Source organism: Hyperoodon ampullatus (assembly GCF_949752795.1).
Source record: "Hyperoodon ampullatus genome assembly, chromosome: 1".
Classification (NCBI taxonomy): Eukaryota; Metazoa; Chordata; class Mammalia; order Artiodactyla; family Ziphiidae; genus Hyperoodon; species Hyperoodon ampullatus.
The window spans coordinates 4,178,591-4,196,664 of NC_136914.1; the positions used below are offsets into that span (position 1 = coordinate 4,178,591).

At 39.1% G+C, this 18,074-nt stretch overlaps 1 protein-coding gene across 4 annotated transcripts in view; it reads left to right on the plus strand.

Annotated features, from left to right (window-relative positions):
* The window catches only part of LRBA (LPS responsive beige-like anchor protein), a gene marked incomplete at both ends in the record, with an annotated part of 768,451 nt that overhangs the window by 106,696 nt on the left and 643,681 nt on the right, over positions 1–18,074 (plus strand). For all 4 annotated transcript variants that reach the window (XM_079699415.1, XM_079699414.1, XM_079699417.1 and 1 more), the window contains 2 exons: positions 16,014–16,211; positions 16,387–16,520. In XM_079699415.1, coding sequence (XP_079555541.1) covers positions 16,014–16,211; positions 16,387–16,520 — 332 coding nt within the window. The remainder of the gene's footprint in view (positions 1–16,013; positions 16,212–16,386; positions 16,521–18,074) is intronic.

The window sequence follows — 18,074 nt, forward strand, 5'->3', positions numbered from 1 at the left end:
GTGGTTTGTTTAGTAATTTTGGATTAAATACTGGACATTATGCTTTTACCAAGTAAATGTCTGGATTTTGTTGCTTTTTTTTTTTTTTAAAGATCATTGGGCTTTATTCTGCTAGTCAATAGATTACTTTCAGTCAAGTTTATTTATTTGAAGTTTGTTTTATTTTGCCATTTATTTTTCATTTTATTTTTTTTAAACATCTTTATTGGAGTATAATTGCTTTACAATGTTGTGTTAGTTTCTGCTTTATAACAAAGTGAATCAGCTATACATATACATATATCCCCATATCAACTCCCTCTTGCTTCTCCCTCCCACCCTCCCTATCCCACCCCTCTAGGGGGTCACAAAGCACTGAGCTGATCTCCCTGTGCTATGTGGCTGATTCCCACTAGCTATCTGTTTTATATTTGGTAGTGTATATATGTCCATGCCACTCTCTCACGTTGTCCCAGCTTACCCTTCCCCCTCCCCGTGTCCTCAAGTCCATTCGATGCATCTTCGTCTTTATTCCTGTCCTGCCCCCAGGTTCTTCAGAACCAGTTTTTTTTTAGGATTCCATATATATGTATTAGCATACGGTATTTGTTTTCCTCTTTCTGACTTACTTCACTCTGTAGGACAGACTCTAGGTCCATCCACCTCACTACAAATGACCCAATTTCGTTCCTTTTTATGGCAGAGTAATATTTCATTGTATATATGTGCAACATCTTCTTTATCCATTCCTCTGTCGATGGACACTTAGGTTGCTTCCATGTCCTGGCTATTGTCAGTGGAGCTGCAATGAACATTGTGGTACATGACTCTTTTTGAATTATGGTTTTCTTATGGTATATGCCCAGTAGTGGGATTGCTGGGTCATATGGTAGTTCTATTTTTAGTTTTTTAAGGAACCTCCATACTGTTCTCCATAGTGGCTGCATCAATTTACATTCCCACCCACAGTACAAGAGGGTTCCCTTTTCTCCACAACCTCTCCGGCATTTATTGTTTGTAGGTTTTTGGAAGATGGCCATTCTGACTGGTATGAGGTGATACCTCATTGTAGTTTTGATGTGCATTTCTCTAATGATTAGTGATGTTGAGCATCCTTTCATGTGTTTGTTGGCAGTCTGTATATCTTCTTTGGAGAAATGTCTATTTAGATCTTCTACCCATTTTTGGATTGGGTTGTTTGTTTTTTTGATATTGAGCTGCATGAGCTGCTTCTATATTTTGGAGATTAATCCTTTGTCAGTTGCTTCATTTGCAAATATTTTCTCCCATTCTGAGGGTTGTATTTTTGTCTTGATTATGGTTTCCTTTGCTGTGCAAAAGCTTTTAAGTTTCATTAGTTCCCATTTGTTTATTTTTGTCTTTATTTCCATTTCTCTAGGAGGTGGGTCAAAAAGGATCTTGCTGTAATTTATGTCATAGAGTGTTCTGCCTATGTTTTCCTCTAAGAGATTTGTAGTCTCTGGTCTTATATTTAGGTTTAATCCATTTTGAGCTTATTTTTGTGGATGGTGTTAGGGAGTGCTCTAATTTCATTCTTTTACATGTACCTGTCCAGTTTTCCCAGCACCACTTATTGAAGAGGCTATCTTTTCTCCATGGTATATTCTTGCCTCCTTTATCAAAAGTAAGGTGACCATATGTGCGTGGGTTTATCTCTGGGCTTATTATCCTGTTCCATTGATCTATATTTCTGTTTTTGTGCCAGTTCCATACTGTCTTGATTATTGTAGCTTTATAGTATAGTCTGTAGTCAGGGAGCCTGTTTCTTCCAACTCCATTTTTCTTTCTCAAGAATGTTTTGGCTATTTGGGTCTTTTGTGTTTCCATACAAATTGTGAAATTTTTTGTTCTAGTTCTGTGAAAAATGCCATTGGTAGTTTGATAGGGAGTGCATTGAATCTGTAGATTGCTTTGGGTATTTTAGTCATTTTCACAATGTTGATTCTTCCAACCCAAGAACATGGTATATGTCTCCATCTGTTTATATTGTCTTTAGTTTCTCTCATAAGTGTCTTATAGTTTTCTGCATACAGGTCTTTGGTCTCCTTAGGTAGGTTTATTCCTTGGTAGTTTATTCTTTTTGTTGCAGTGGTAAATGGGAGTGTTTCCTTTATTTCTCTTTCAGATTTTTCATCATTAGTGTATAGGAATGCAAGAGATTTCTGTGCATTAATTTTGTATCCTGCTGCTCTACCAAATTCATTGATTAGCTCTAGTAGTTTCCTGGTAGCATCTTTAGAATTCTCTATGTATAGTACCATGTCATCTGTAAATAGTGACAGCTTTACTTCTTCTTTTCTGATTTGGATTCCTTTTATTTCTTTTTCTTCTCTGACTGCTGTGGCTACAACTTCCAAAACTATGTTGAATGTTAGTGGTGAGAGTGGACAACCTTGTCCTGTTCCTGATGTTAGAGGAAATGGTTTCAGTTTTTCACCATTGAGGATGATGTTGGCTGTGAGTTTGTTGTATATGGCCTTTATTATATTGAGGTAAGTTCTCTCTATGCCTACTTTCTGCAGGGTTTTTATCATAAATGGGTGTTGAATTTTTTTTTTGCGTTACGCAGGCCTCTCACTGCTGTGGCCTCTCCCGTTGCGGAGCACAGGCTCCGGACGCGCAGGCTCAGCGGCCCTGGCCCACGGGCCCAGCCGCCCCGTGGCATGCAGGATCTTCCCGGACCGGGGCACGAACCCATGTCCCCTGCATCGGCAGGCGGACTCCCAACCACTGCGCCACCAGGGATGCCCGGGTGTTGAATTTTGTGAAAAGCTTTTTCTGCATCTATTGAGACGATCATATGGTTTTTCTCCTTCAATTTGTTAATATGGTTTATCACATTGATAAACCACATTGCGTATATAAAAGAATCCTTGCATTCCTGGGATACACCCCACTGGATCATGGTGTATGATCTTTTTAATGTTCTGTTGGATTCTGTTTGCTAGTATGTTGTTGAGGATTTTCACATCTATGTTCATCAGTGATATTGGTCTGTAGTTTTCTTTTATTGTGACATCTTTGTGTGGTTCTGGTATCAGGGTTATGGTGGCCTTGTAGAATGAGTTGGAGAGTGTTCCTCCCTCTGCTATTTTGGAAGAGTTTGAGAAGGATAGGTGTTAGCTCTTCTCTAAACGTTTGATAGAATTTACCTGTGAAGCCATCTGGTCCTGGGCTTTTGTTTGTTGAAAGATTTTTAATCACAGTCTCAATTTCAGTCCTTGTGATTGGTCTGTGTATATTTTCTATTCCTTCCTGGTTGAGCCTTGGAAGGTTGTGCTTTTCTAAGAATTTGTCCATTTCTTCTAGGTTGTCCATTCTATTGGCATATAGTTGCTTGTAGTAATCTCTCATGATCCTTTGTATTTCTGCAGTGTCAGTTGTTACTTCTCCTTTTTCATTTCTAATTCTGTTGATTTGAATCTTCTCCCTTTTTTCCTGATGGGTCGGGCTCATGGTGTATCAATTTTGTTTGTCTTCTCAAAGAACCAGCTTTTAGTTTTATTGATCTTTGCTGTTGTTTCCTTCATTTCTTTTTCATTTATTTCTGACCTGCCCTTTATGATTTCTTTCCTTCTGCTAACTTTGGGGGTTTTTTTGTTCTTCTTTCTCTAATTGCATTAGATGTAAGGTTCGGTTGTTTATTTGATATGTTTCATGTTTCTTGAGGTAGGATTTTATTGCTATGAACTTCGATCTTAGAACTGCTTTTGCTGCATCCCATAGGTTTTGGTTTGTCGTGTTTTCATTGTCATTTGTTTCTAGGTATTTTTTGATTTTCTCTTTGATTTCTTCAGTGAACTCTTGGTTATTAAGTAGTGTAATGTTTACCCTCCATGTGTTTGTATTTTTTACAGATTTTTTCCTGTAAGTGATATCTAATCTCATAGCGTTGTGGTCAGAAAAGATACTTGATATGATTTAAATTTTCTTAAATTTACGAAGCCTTGATTTGTGACTCAAGATATGGTGTATCCTGGAGAATGTTCCATGAGCACTTTAGAAGAAAGTGTATTCTGTTGTTTTTGGATGGAATGTCCTATAAATATCAGTTAAGTTCATGTTGTTTAATGTATCATTTAAAGCTTGTGTTTCCTTATTTATTTTCATTTTGGATGATCTATCCATTGGTGAAAGTGGGGTGTTAAAGTCCGTTACTATTATTGTGTTAGTATTGATTTCCGCTTTTATGGCTGTTAGCATTTGCCTTATGTATTGGGGTGCTCCTATGTTGGGTGCATAAATATTTACAAGTGTTATATATTTTTCTTGCATTGATCCCTTGATCATTATGTAGTGTCCTTCTTTGTACATTCTAGTAGTCTTTATTTAAACATCTATTTTGCCTGATATGAGAATTGCTACTCCAGCTTTCTTTTGATTTCCATTTGCATGGAATATCTTTTTCCATCCCCTGACTTTCAGTCTGTATGTGTCCGTAGGTCTGAAGTGCGTCTGTTGTAGACAGCATCTATATGGGTCTTGTTTTTGTATCTATTCAGCCAGTCTGTGTCTTTTGGTTGGAGCATTTAATTCATTTGCATTTAAGGTAATTATTGATATGTATGTTCCTATTACCATTTTCTTAATTGTTTTGGGTTTGTTATTGTAGGTCTTTTCCTCCTCTTGTTTTCCTCCCTAGAGGAGTTCCTTTAGCATTTGTTGTAAAGCTGGTTTGGTGCTGCTAAATTCTCTTAGCTCTTGCTTGTTTGTAAAGGTTTTAATTTCTCCATCAAATCTGAATGAGATCCTTGCTAGGTAGAGTAATTTTGGTTGTAGGTTTTTCCCGTTCATCACTTTAAATATGTCCTGCCACACCCTTCTGGCTTGTAGAGTTTCTGCTGAGAAATCAAATGGTAACCTTATGGGGATTCCCTTGTATGTTACTTGCTGCTTTCCTTTGCTGCTTTTAATATTTGTTCTTTGTATTTAATTTTTGATAGTTTGATTAATAGGTGTATTGGCGGGCTTCCCTGGTGGCGCGGTGGTTGAGGGTCTGCCTGCCGATGCAGGGGACATGGGTTCATGCCCCGGTCTGGGAGGATCCCACATGCCGTGGAGTGGCTGGGCCTGTGAGCCACGGCCGCTGAGCTTGTGCGTCCGGAGCCTGTGCTCCGCAGCGGGAGAGGCCACAACAGTGAGAGGCCTGCGTACCGCAAAAAAAAAAAAAAAACCATAAAAAAAAAAGAAAAAAAATAGGTGTATTGGCGTGTTTTTCCTTGGATTAATCCTGTATGGGACTCTCTGTGCTTCCTGGACTTGATTGACTATTTCCTTTCCCATATCAGGGAAGTTTTTAACTATAATCTCTTCAAATGTTTTCTCAGTACTGTTCTTTTCTCTTCTTCTTCTGGGACCACTGTAATTCGACTGTTGGTGCATTCAGTGTTGTCCCAGAGGTCTCTGAGACTGTCCTCAATTCTTTTCATTATTTTTTCTTTATTCTGATGTGTGGTAGTTATTTCCACTATTTTATCTTCCAGGTCACTTATCCGTTCTTTTGCCTCAATTATTCTGCTATTGATTCCTGCTGTAGAATTTTTAATTTCATTTATTACATTGTTCTTCACTGTTTGTTTGCTCTTTAGTTCTTGTAGCTACTTGTTAAACATTTCTTGTATTTTCTCCATTGTATTTCCAAGATTTTCCATCATCTTTACTATCATTACTCTGAATTCTTTTCAGGTAGACTGCCTATTTTCTCTTCATTTGTTTGGTCTGGTGGGCTTTTACTTTGCTCCTTCATCTGCTGTGTAGTCCTCTGTCTTCTGTTTTGCTTAACTTACTGTGTTTGGGGTCTCCTTTTCGCAGGCTGCATGTTCTTAGTTCCCGTTGTTTTTGGTGTCTGCTGCCAGTGGGTAAGGTTGGTTCAGTGGGTTGTGTAGGGTTCCTGGTAGAGGGGACTGGTGCCTGTGTTTTGGTGGATGAAGCTGGATATTGTCCTTCTGGTGGGCAGGACCGTGTCCAGTGGTGTGTTTTGGGGTGTCTGTGACCTTATTATGATTTTAGGAAGCCTCTCTGCTAATGGTTGTGGTTGTGTTCCTGTCTTGCTAGTTGTTTGGCTTGGGGTGTCCAGCCTTGTAGTTTGCTGGTCTCTGAGTGGAGCTGGGTCTTAGTGTTGAGATGGAGATCTCTGCAAGAGTTTTTGCTATTTGCTATTACGTGTAGCTGGGAGGTCTCTGGTGGACCAACGTCCTGAACTCAGCTCTCCCACCTCAGAGGCTCAGGCCTGACACCCGGGCAGAGCACCAAGACCCTGTCAGCCTCACAGCTCAGAAGAAAAGGGTAGAAAAAGAAAGAAAGAAAGAATAAAGAAGTAAATAAATCAACAAATTAAATAAAATTATTAAAATAAAAAATTAAAAAATATTAAAAATAAAAATGTAATAAAAAAAAGAAAGACGAGAGCAACCAAAGCAATAAACAAATCCACCAATGATAACAAGTGCCAAAAACTATACTAAGAAAAAAAAACCCAACAAAACAAACAAAGAAAAAATGGAGAGACAGAACCCTAGGACAAATGGTAAAAGGAAAGCTCTACAGACAAAATTAGACAAAGAAGCATACGCACACACACTCACAAAAAGAAAAAAAGGAAAAAAATATATATATTAAAAAAAAAGGAAGAGAGCAACCAAATCAATAAACAAATCTACCAATGATAATAAGCTCTAAATACTAAACTTAGATAAACATAAAACCAGAAATAAATTAGATGCAGAAAGCAAACCTCAAATCTACAGTTGCTTCCAAAGTCCACTGCCTCAATTTTGGGATGATTCGTTGTCTATTCAGGTATTCCACAGATGCAGGGTACATCAAGTTGATTGCGGAGCTTTAATCCGCTGCTTCTGAGGCTGCTGGGAGAGATTCCCCTTTCTCTTCTTTGTTCGCACAGCTCCCGGGGCTCAGCTTTGGATTTGGCCCCGCCTCTGCGTGTAGGTCGCCGAAGGACGTCTGTTCTTCGCTCAGACAGGACGGGGTTAAAGGAGCCGCTGATTCGGGGGCTCTGGCTCCCTCAGGCCGCGGGGGAGGGAGGGGCACGGAGGCGGGGCGAGCGTGCGTCGGCGGAGGCCGGCGTGACGTTGCGCCAGCACGAGGCACGCCCGTGCGTTCTCCCGAGGATGTGGTCTGTGGAGCCCGGTACCGTGGCAGTGGCGGGCAGCACAGGCTCCCGGGAGGGGAGGTGTGGAGAGTGACCTGTGCTCGCACACAGGCTTCTTGGTGGCGGCGGCAGCAGCCCCAGCGTCCCACGCCCGTCTCTGGGGTCCGCGCTTTCAGCCGCGCCTCGCGCCCGTCTCTGGCGCTCCTTTCAGCAGCGCTCTGAATCCCCTCTCCTCACGCACCAGGAAACAAAGAGGGAAGGAAAAGTCTCTTGCCTCTTCGGCAGTTCCAGACTTTTCCCCGGACTCCCTCCCGGCCAGCCGTGGCGCACTAACTCCCTTCAGGCTGTGTTCACGCCGCCAGCGCTCTGACTGAAGCCCGAGCCTCAGCTCCCAGCCCCGCCCGCCCCGGGGGGTGAGGGGACAAGCCTCTCGGGCTGGTGAGTGGCGGTCGGCACCGATCCTCTGTGCGGGAATCTCTCCGCTTTGCCCTCCGCACCCCTGTGGCTGTGCTCTCCTCCGCGGCTCCGAAGCTTTCCCCCTCCGGCACCTGCAGTCTCCGCCCGGGAAGGGGCTCCTAGTGTGTGGAAACCGTTTCTCCTTCACGGCTCCCTCCTACTGGTGCAGGTCCCGGCCCTATCCTTTTGTCTCTGTTTATTCTGTTTTCTTTTGCCCTACCCAGGTACGTGGCGAGTTTCTTTCTTTCTTTTTTTTTTTTTCGGTACACGGGCCTCTCACTGTTGTGGCCTCTCCCGTTACGGAGCACAGGCTCCGGACGCGCAGGCTCAGCGGCCATGGCTCACGGGCCTAGCCGCTCAGCGGCATGTGGGATCTTCCCGGACCGGGGCACGAACCCGTGTCCCCTGCATCGGCAGGCGGACTCTCAACCACTGCGCCACCAGGGAAGCCCCGTGGGGAGTTTCTTGCCTTTTGGGAGGTCTGAGGTCTTCTGCCAGCGTTCAGTAGGTGTTCTGTAGGAGTTGTTCCACGTGTAGATGTTTTTCTGATGTATCTGTGGGGAGGAAGGTGATCTCCACGTCTTACTCGTCCGCCATCTTGAAGGTCTCTGAAGTTTGTTTTACTTTTAAGCTTTGTTAATTGGTCCCAGAACAGCCTTTACTCTGAATGAGTTTTTCAAAATAGAAGTTTTCTTGAGATATAATTCACATATCTTACCTTTTACCCATTTATTATGTATAATTCAGTGATTTTTATTGTATCACAAAGTTGTGCAAACATTACCACTCTGTAATGTTAAAGTATGTTCATCCCCAAAAGAAATACTATACTTATGAGCAGTCCCTCCTGATTTTTCCTGCTTCCCAGTACTCTAATCTAATTCTATTTGTATAGGTTTGTCTCTTCCGGGCAATTCATGTAAAGGAAAGTATGCAGTATGAGATCTTCCGCGGTTGACGGTTTTTCAGTTAGCATAGTGTTTTCAGGGTCCACCCATGTTGTAGCACGCATTAATACTTCATTCCTTTTTATTACCAAATAATATTGTGTGGGTATATCACATTTTATCTATTCATCAGTTGATAGTCATTGGGCTGTTTCCACCTTTTGGCTGTTATGCACAATACTGCTGTGAACCCTTCTGTACAAGGTTTTATGTGCACACATGTTTTTATTTCTCTTGGGTATGTACCTAGAGTGGAATCGCTGGTAATATGGTAACTCTACATTTAACTTTTTAAGAAATTTCTAGATTGCTTTCCAAAGTGGCCACATCATTTTACATTACCGCAGCTGTATATGAGGATTTTGATGTCTTCGTATTCTCTTTTTTTTTTTTTCTTTTTTTTTTGCGGTACGCGGGCCTCTCACTGTGCGGCCTCTCCCGTTGCGGAGCACAGGCTCCAGACGCGCAGGCTTAGCGGCCATGGCTCACGGGCCCTGCCGCTCCACGGCATGTGGGATCCTCCCAGACCGGGGCACGAACCCGCGTCCCCTGCATCGGCAGGCGGACTCTCAACCACTACGCCACCAGGGAAGCCCCTGTCTTCGTATTCTCTTGAACACCTGTTATTATCTGACTTTTTGATTATAGCCATTTTAGTGTGTGTGAAGTGATATCTCATTGTGGTTTGGTTTTGATTTGCATTTCCCTCATGACTAATGATGTTGAATGTGTTTTTGTGTGCTTATGATAAGGCTATTTATATGTCTTTTTTTGCGAACTGTTTATTCAGATCCTTTGCCTGTTTAAAAACTGAGCTCCCTTTTTATTTGCTAAATTTTAAGAGGCTTTCAAAAAAAAAAACTTAATTTTGGTAACATACACATAAAACTTACCACTTTAGCTATTTTTAAGTGTACAGTGCAGTAGTGTTAAGTATTTTTACATTGTGCAACCTAGCTGTAGAACTCTCTTCATTCTGCAAAACTGAAACTCTATACTTATGGAAGAACAACTCTCCACTCCTCCTCTCCTCAGCCTCAGTTTTAAGAGTTTTAAAAATATATTCTAGAAACAAATCCATTATCAGGTATATGATTTGCAAATATTTTCTCCCATTCTGTGGCTTGTCTTCCCACTTGCCTGATGTTTTCCTTTGAAACACACATTTCAGTTTGATGAAGTCCAATTTGTCTATATTTTTTCTTATTATTTGTGCTTTGGTGTCATATCTGAAAAATTATTTCCTAATTCAAGTTCATGAAGATGTACTCCTGTGTCTTCTTATAAAAATTTTATACTTTTAGCTCTTACATTTAAGTGTTTGATTCATTTTGAGTTAATTTTTGTATTTGGTGCAACCTTATTCCTTTGCATTTGGATTTTTAGTTGTCTCAGCATCATTTGCCGAAAAGAATATTCTCTCCTTATTGTATTTCTTGACAGCTTCACCAAAAATCAGTTGATCATAAATGTAAGTATTTGTGGACTCTCGATTTTGTTTCATTGAACTATATGTCTGTTCTTAGGCTAGTAGCACAGTCTTGAATACTGTGGTTTTGTAATGCATTTTTTGAATTAGGAAGTATGAATTCTCCAACTTTGTTCTTGTTCAGGATTGTTTTGGCTGTTGTTGGTATCTTACATTTCTGTATGAATTTAAGATATACTTGTTAATTTTTACAAAAAAAAGTAGCTAGGATTTTGATAGATATTGCCTTAAATCTATAGATCAATTTAGAAAGATTTGTCATCTTATGAGTATTAAATCTTCCAATCCATGAATTTGGGATATTATTTCATTTATTTAGGTCTTCTTCAATTTCTTTTTGTAGTTTTCAGTGAACAAGTCTTGCATGTATTTTGTTAAATTCATTCCTAAACATTTTCTTCTTTTATGTGCAATATCAAATGGAATTGTTTCTTAATTTCATTTTTGGGTTATTTGTTGCTTATGTATGGTAACGAAATTGATTTTTATATATTTATCTTCTACAGTACATCCTTGCTGTTCTAGTTTATTAGCTCTGATAGTTTGTTTTTTTCTGTGTGAATTTCTTGGCATTTTCTATATTTAAGATTCTATATATAAGATGATGTATTTGTAAACTGCCCTCGTTTTAGTTCTTTCTGGACACTTTTTATTTCTTTTCCTTGCTTAGTGGCCCTGGCTAGAACCTCTAGTACAGCATCTTGAGGACATTATGGTATGTGAGATAAACCTGCCACAGAAAGACAAATACTACATGATTCCAATTATATGAGATAAAAGCAAAGTCATAGAAACAAAGAGTAGAATGGTGGTTGCCAAGGGCTGGGGGAAGGGAAAAAAGGAATTACTAGTCAATGGTACTAAATTTTTAGTTATGCAATATGAATAAGTTCTGGATGTCTGCTGCACAACATTGTGTTTATAGATAATAATACCTTATTATCTGTTAATAATTATCTGTTAATATCAGTTAATATCCATTAATAAGGTAGATCTCCTGTTAAGTGTTCTTACCACAATAAAATAAAAAAAAAAGTGGTGAAAGCAGACATCTTGTCTTTTTCCTGACCTTAGGGGAGAAAGCATTCAGTCTTTTACCATCAGCCTATGACATTAGCTATCAATTTTGTGTAGATGATCTGTTTATTGAAGGGAGTTTACTTTTTATTCCTAGCTTGTTGAGTGTTTTATCATGAAGAGTTGTTGGATTTTGTCAAATGCTCTTTGTGCTTCTACTGAGATGATCATGTGATTTTTGTCCTTTATTTTTATTAATGTAGTATATTACATTGATTATTCAAATTTAAACCAACCTTGCATGTCTGGGATAATCCCAGTTGGTTATAGTTTATTTTCTCATTCATTTAAAAGACAAAAGGAAGAAAATTTTCTGAATCTTTGTTAATAGATGCACAATATAAAAAATATAATTAAAAAATAAATGTATTTATTTATTTTTGGCTGCATTGGGTCTTTGTTGCTGCTTGCGGGCTTTCTCTAGTTGTGGCGAGCAGGGACTACTCTTCATTGCTGTGCATGGGCTTCTCATTGTGGTGGCTTCTCTTGTAGTGGAGCACGGGCTCTAGGCACACGGGCTTCAGTAGTTGTGGCTCTGGGCTCTAGAGCACAGGCTCAGTAGTTGTGGTGCACGGGCTTAGTTGCTCTGCTGCATGTGGGATCCCCCTGGACCAGGGATTGAACCCGTGTCCCCTGCATTGGCAGGCAGATTCTTAACCACTGCGCCACCAGGGAGGTCCCAAAAAGATGTAATTTTTAACATCAATAATATAAAGTGGGGGGAGTGGAGATATATATGAGTAGTTTCTGTTTGTGATTGAAGTTGTTATCAGTTTAGAGTGTTTTAACTTTAAGTTATTTTACATAATTTCCATGGTAACCACAAATAAAATACCCATAGAAGTTACACAGAATAAAAGGAGGAAGGGATCAAAGCATATAAATATGAAAAAAGTCAATGAAATACAAAGGAAAACAATTAACAAATTACAATGAAGAAAATGGCAATACTAAGTCTTTCCCATTCAGTAATTACATTACATGTGACCAGATTAAACCTCCAACTGGAAAGAAGTAAATTGGCTGAATGGATTCAAGAAACAAGGTGCAACTGTGTTTTGTCTAGGAGAGACACACTAATGACATACATAGGCTGAATGTGAAAGGATGGATAAAGATAGTACATGCAAATGATAACCAAAAGAGAGCAGAGGTAGCCATACTTATAATCAGAAAAGATAGACTTTAAGTCAAAAACTGTTACAAGAGACAAAGAAGGAAATTATATAATGATAAAAGTGTCAGTTCACCAGGAAGATATAGCAATTAAAAATATGTACACCTAACATCAGAACTCCCAAATATATGAAGCAAACGTTGACAGAACTGAAGGAAGAATTATGCAGAAACACAATAATAGTAGGATACTTCAATATAGTGCTTTCAATAATGGACAGAATAACCAGACTGCAGATCAGTAATGAAACAGAGTTCTTGAACAATATTGATCCATTGCACCGAACATATATAGAACATCCTGCCCAACAGTAGTAGAGTGAGTACACATTCTTCTCAAGCTCATATGGAACATTCTTTAGGATAGACCACGTATTACCACGTATTACCACGTAACAAGTCTTAACAAATTTAATAATATTGAACTCATACCAAGTATCTTTTCTGACCACAGTGGAATGAAATCAATAGTAGAAGGAAACTGGAAAATACACAGATATGTGGAAATTAAGCAACACAGTCTTAAAAAACTAATGGGTCAAAGGAGAAACTACAAGGGTAATTAGAAAATATCTTGATACAAATGAAATCTAAAATGACATTCCAAAACTTATGGGATGCAGAGAAAGCAATATGAAGAGGGAAGTTCATAGTGATAAATGCCTACTTTAAAAAAAAGAATGATCTCAAGTCAATAACCTAATCTATGCTTCAAGGAACTAGAAAAAGAAGAGCAAACTAAACCCAAAGTTAGCAGAGGAATGGAAGTGGTAAAGATTAGAGCAGAAATAAATGAAATAGAGACTAAAAAAGAAATAGAAAAACTCAACAAAACTGAGTCAGGTTTTTTTTTTTTTTTAAAGGACAAAAAACTGAGAAATTCTTAGCTAGAATAATTAAGGAAAAAAGAGAGGACTTAAAGTAACTAAAAGCAGAAATGAAAGAGTAGGCATTACAGCTAATGCTATGAATATAAAAAGAATTATGAGACTACTATGAACAATTACATGCCAACAAATTGTATAACCTAGAAGAAATAGATGTTCCTAGAAACATACAACCTATCAAGACTGAAGAAATAAAAACCTGAACAGACTATCGCTAACAAGGAAATTGAATCAATAATCAAAAACCTCTGAATAAGTTAAAGTCCAGGACTAAATGGCTTCACTGGAGAATTCTACCAAACATTAAAGAAGAATTAACACCAATTCTCCTCAACTCTTCAAAAAAACAAAGAGGAGGGAACACTTCCAAACTCATTTTCTGAGTTTAGCATTGCCCTGAAACCACAGCCAGACAAAGACACTACAAGGAAATAAAGCTACAGATTAATATCCCTGATTGATATTAATGCAAAAATCCTAAACAGTATTGTAGGAAACCAAATTCAAGAGCACATTAGAATGGTCATACCCTATGACCAACTGGGATTTATTCCTGAAATGTAAAGCTGGTTCAACATATGAAAAAAAAATCAATGTAATATGCCACATTAACAGAGTGAAGGACAAAAACTACACGATCATCTCAATAGATGCAGAGAAAGTATTTGACAAAATTCAACACCCTTTAATAATAAAAACACTCAACAAGTTACAAATAAAAGGAAACTCCTTCAAAATAATAAGACCATATATGAAAATCCCACAGCCAACATCATTTGCAACAAAAATCGGTTGTATTTCTACATACTATCAGTGAACAATCCAAAAAGGAAAATAAGACAGTAATCCCATTTATAATAGCATAAAAAGCAATACTTAGGAATAAACTTAACCAAGGGGGCAGAAGACTTGTATAGTGAGTGAAATGTGTAAAACAGCTGAAAGAATTAAAGAAGAGGGCTTCCCTGGTGGAGCAGTGGTTGAGAGTCCACCTGCCGATGCAGGGGACACGGGTTCATGCCCTGGTCTGGGAAGATCCCACATGCCGCGGAGCGGCTGGGCCCATGAGCCATGGCCGCTGAGCCTGCGCGTCTGGAGCCTGTGCTCCGCAACAGGAGAGGCCACAACAGTGAGAGGCCCATGTACTGCAAAAAAAAAAAAAAAAAGGATATCCACATGGAAAAGAATCCATACATTAATCCATACATTAAAATTAATTCAAAATAGATTAAAGACTTAAACATAAGACCTACACATAAGATTTCTGCATGAAAACACATGAAGAGCTTCATGACATTGAGTTTGGCAATGATTTCTTGGATATGACACCAAAAAAATAGGAAACAGACAGAAATAGACAATGAAATGAGACTTCATCAAGCTTAAAATCTTTTGTGCATTGAAATTTTTGTGTATCAAGAACAGTGTAAAAAGGCAACCCATGAAATGGGAGACAATATTTCCAACCAAATATCTGATAAAGTGTTAATAATATCCAGAGTATATGTTGAACTCCTACAACTCAACAAGAACAACAAACCCAACTCATTTAAAATGTGGGCAAAGGGGCTTCCCTGGTGGTGCAGTGGTTGAGAGTCCGCCTGCTGATGCAGGGGACACGGGTTTGTGCCCCGGTCTGGGAGGATCCCACATGCCGTGGAGCGGCTGGGCCCGTGAGCCATGGCCGCTGAGCCTGTGTGTCCGGAGTCTGTGCTCGCAATGGGAGAGGACACAATGGTGAGAGGCCCGTGTACCACGCCCCCCCCCAAAAAAAAGAAAAAGTGGGCAAAGGACTTGAATAGAATTTTTTCCCAAGATAATATATAAATGTGTAACAGGCATATGAAAAAATGCTCAAAGTCACTAATCATCAGAGAAATGTAAATCAGAACCACAGTAGATAATCACCTTATACCCATTAGTGTGACCATTGTTAAATAAAAATAAGTATGGTTTAGGGTGTGTGGAGAAATTTGTACCCTTATGCACTGTTGGTGGGAATGTAAAATGGTGCAGCCTCTATGGAAAACAATATGGTGATTCTTCAAGAAATAAAAAATAGAATTACCACATGATTGAGCAGTCTTCTATGTATATATCCAAAAGAACTGAAAGCAGGATATGAAAGAGCTATTTGTACACCCATGTTCATTGCAGCATTATTCACAATAGATAAGAGGTTGAAGCAACCTAATTGTCTATGGATGGATGAATAAAGAAAATGTGGTATGTATTTACAATGGAATATTATTCAGCTTTAAAAAAGAAAAAAAAACCCTGACACATCCTACATACAGCATGGGTGAATCTTAAGGATGTTATACCAGTCACAAAATGACAAATACTCTGTGACTCCCCTCGTTTGAGTTATATAAAGTAGTCAAACTCATGGAATCATAAAGTAGAATGACGTTTGCCAGGGTACGGGGGGAAGTGGAAATGAGTTGTTATTCAACGGGAATTTCAATTTCACAAGACATAAAAGTTCTAGAGATTTGTTGTACAATAGTGTGCTGTAATTAACAACACTGCACTGTACACTTAAAAATGTTTAAGATGGTAAATTTTATGTTCTTTTTACCAAAATTAAAAAAAAGACAGTACAATAAAAAAAACAAAACATGCTGTGTAGGATATTAATTTTACATTTTTTTAAATGTAAGGTTTTAATGTCAAGTTGGCTTGATTTCCATTATATCTTTAAAATGAATTCAGTCTACTTTAGAGGTAACTAAGCATGCAAGACTTCTCTTAATTGACATTGTTAGGAAAATGATCAGTGTTCTGCTTAACTTTTTATATCTCTGGTGATTTGTAGTTAATTTTTCTTTTTGTGGCCTATCTTAACTGTTCTACTCTTTATTAATTCTTAGGGTACATTTAAATTTAAAGCAGAAAGTGACCTGTTCCTTGCTGAGCATCACAAACTTTTATTGTATGATGGCAAACTCTCTAGTGCCATTGCATTCACATACAATCCACGCGCCACAGATGCCCAGCTCTGCCTCGAATCATCCCCTAAGGACAACCCTTCAATTTTTGTTCATTCACCGCATGCACTCATGCTCCAGGTACTAGCGGTAATCTTTTAAGAATATTTTTAATGGTAAATTTTGATGTATTATTGAGGTGTATTTGGTAGCTTTTGACATGTAACGTAACATTTTATTGTTCTTGTTATGTTTCATTTTGAATTGTTTTGGAAAAGAATCATTGGAATCTTTACTGTGTTTTCTGTTTTACAAGGATGTGAAGGCGGTTTTAACACATTCCATCCAAAGTGCCATGCATTCAATTGGAGGAGTACAAGTGCTGTTTCCACTTTTTGCACAGTTGGATTATAGGCAATACTTATCTGATGAAGTTGACTTGACTATATGGTGAGTGCTTTTGTTTTTTTCTTCATTTGATGTGAGAGTTATTTTCATCACTGTTGAGCTGCACAAAATTTTTTCCAACTTTAAAATTTGTTGTAGGGTTAAAAGAATATAAAGAAATTTTTGAACTGTAATTATTATAAATTCAATTCAATAATAATAATATTAATTTAAGTTCTTTATCAGTAGGAAGTATGGAAGCTCTAAAAAAAAATAATGTTTTTTAGAATAATAAATTAATTAATTTATGGCTGCGTTGGGTCTTCATTTCTGGGCGCGGGCTTTCTCTAGTTGCGGCAAGCGGAGGCTACTCTTCGTTGCAGTGCGCGGGCTTCTAATTGTGGTGGCTTCTCTTTGTTACGGATCATGGGCTCTGGATGCATTGGCTTTAGTAGTTGTGGCACGTGGGCTTAGTTGCTCCACGGCATATGGGATCTCCCCAGACCAGGGCTCGAACCCATGTCCCCTGCATTGAGAGGCGGATTCTTAACCACTGCGCCACCAGGGAAGGCCCAATAATGTTATTTTCTTTTCTTTTTTTTATTCTTGCAATTTTTAAAATTAGTTTCTGCTTTATAACAAAGTGAATCTGTCATACATATACATCTGTTCCCATATCCCTTCCCTCTTCCGTCTCCCTCCCTCCCACCCCTCCAGGCGGTCACAAAGCACCGAGCTGATCTCCCTGTGCTATGCGGCTGCTTCCCACTACCTATCTACCTTACGTTTGGTAGTGTATATATGTCCATGCCTCTCTCTTGCTTTGTCACAGCTTACCCTTCCCCCTCCCCATATCCTCAAGTCCATTCTCTAGTAGGTCTGTGTCTTTATTCCTGTTTTACCCCTACGTTCTTCATGATTTTTGTTTTTAATTCCATATATATGTGTTGGCATAAGGTATTTGTCTTTCTCTTTCTGACTTACTTCACTCTGTATGACAGACTCTAGGTCTATCCACCTCATTACAAATAGCTCAATTTTGTTTCTTTTTATGGCTGAGTAATATTCCATTGCATATATGTGCCACATCTTCTTTATCCATTCATCCGATGACAGACACTTAGGTTGTTTCCATCTCCTGGCTATTGTAAATAGAGCTGCAATGAACATTTTGGTATGTGACTCTTTTTGAATTATGGTTTTCTCAGAGTATATGCCCAGTAGTGCGATTGCTAGGTCATATGGTAGTTCTATTTGTAGTTTTTTTTTTTTTTTTTTTGCGGTACGCGGGCCTCTCACTGCCGTGGCCTCTCCCGTTGCGGAGCACAGGCTCCGGATGCGAAGCCTCAGCGGCCATGGCTCACGGGCCCAGCTGCTTCGCGGCATGTGGGATCTTCCCGGACCGGGGCAGGAACCCGTGTCCCTTGCATCGGCAGGCGGACTCTCAACCACTGCGCCACCAGAGAAGCCCCTATTTGTAGTTTTTTAAGGAACCTCCATACTGTTCTCCATAGAGGCTGTACCAATTCACATTCCCACCAGCAGTGCAAGAGTTTCCCTTTTCTCCACACCCTCTCCAGCATTTATTGTTTCTAGATTTTTTGATGATGGCCATTC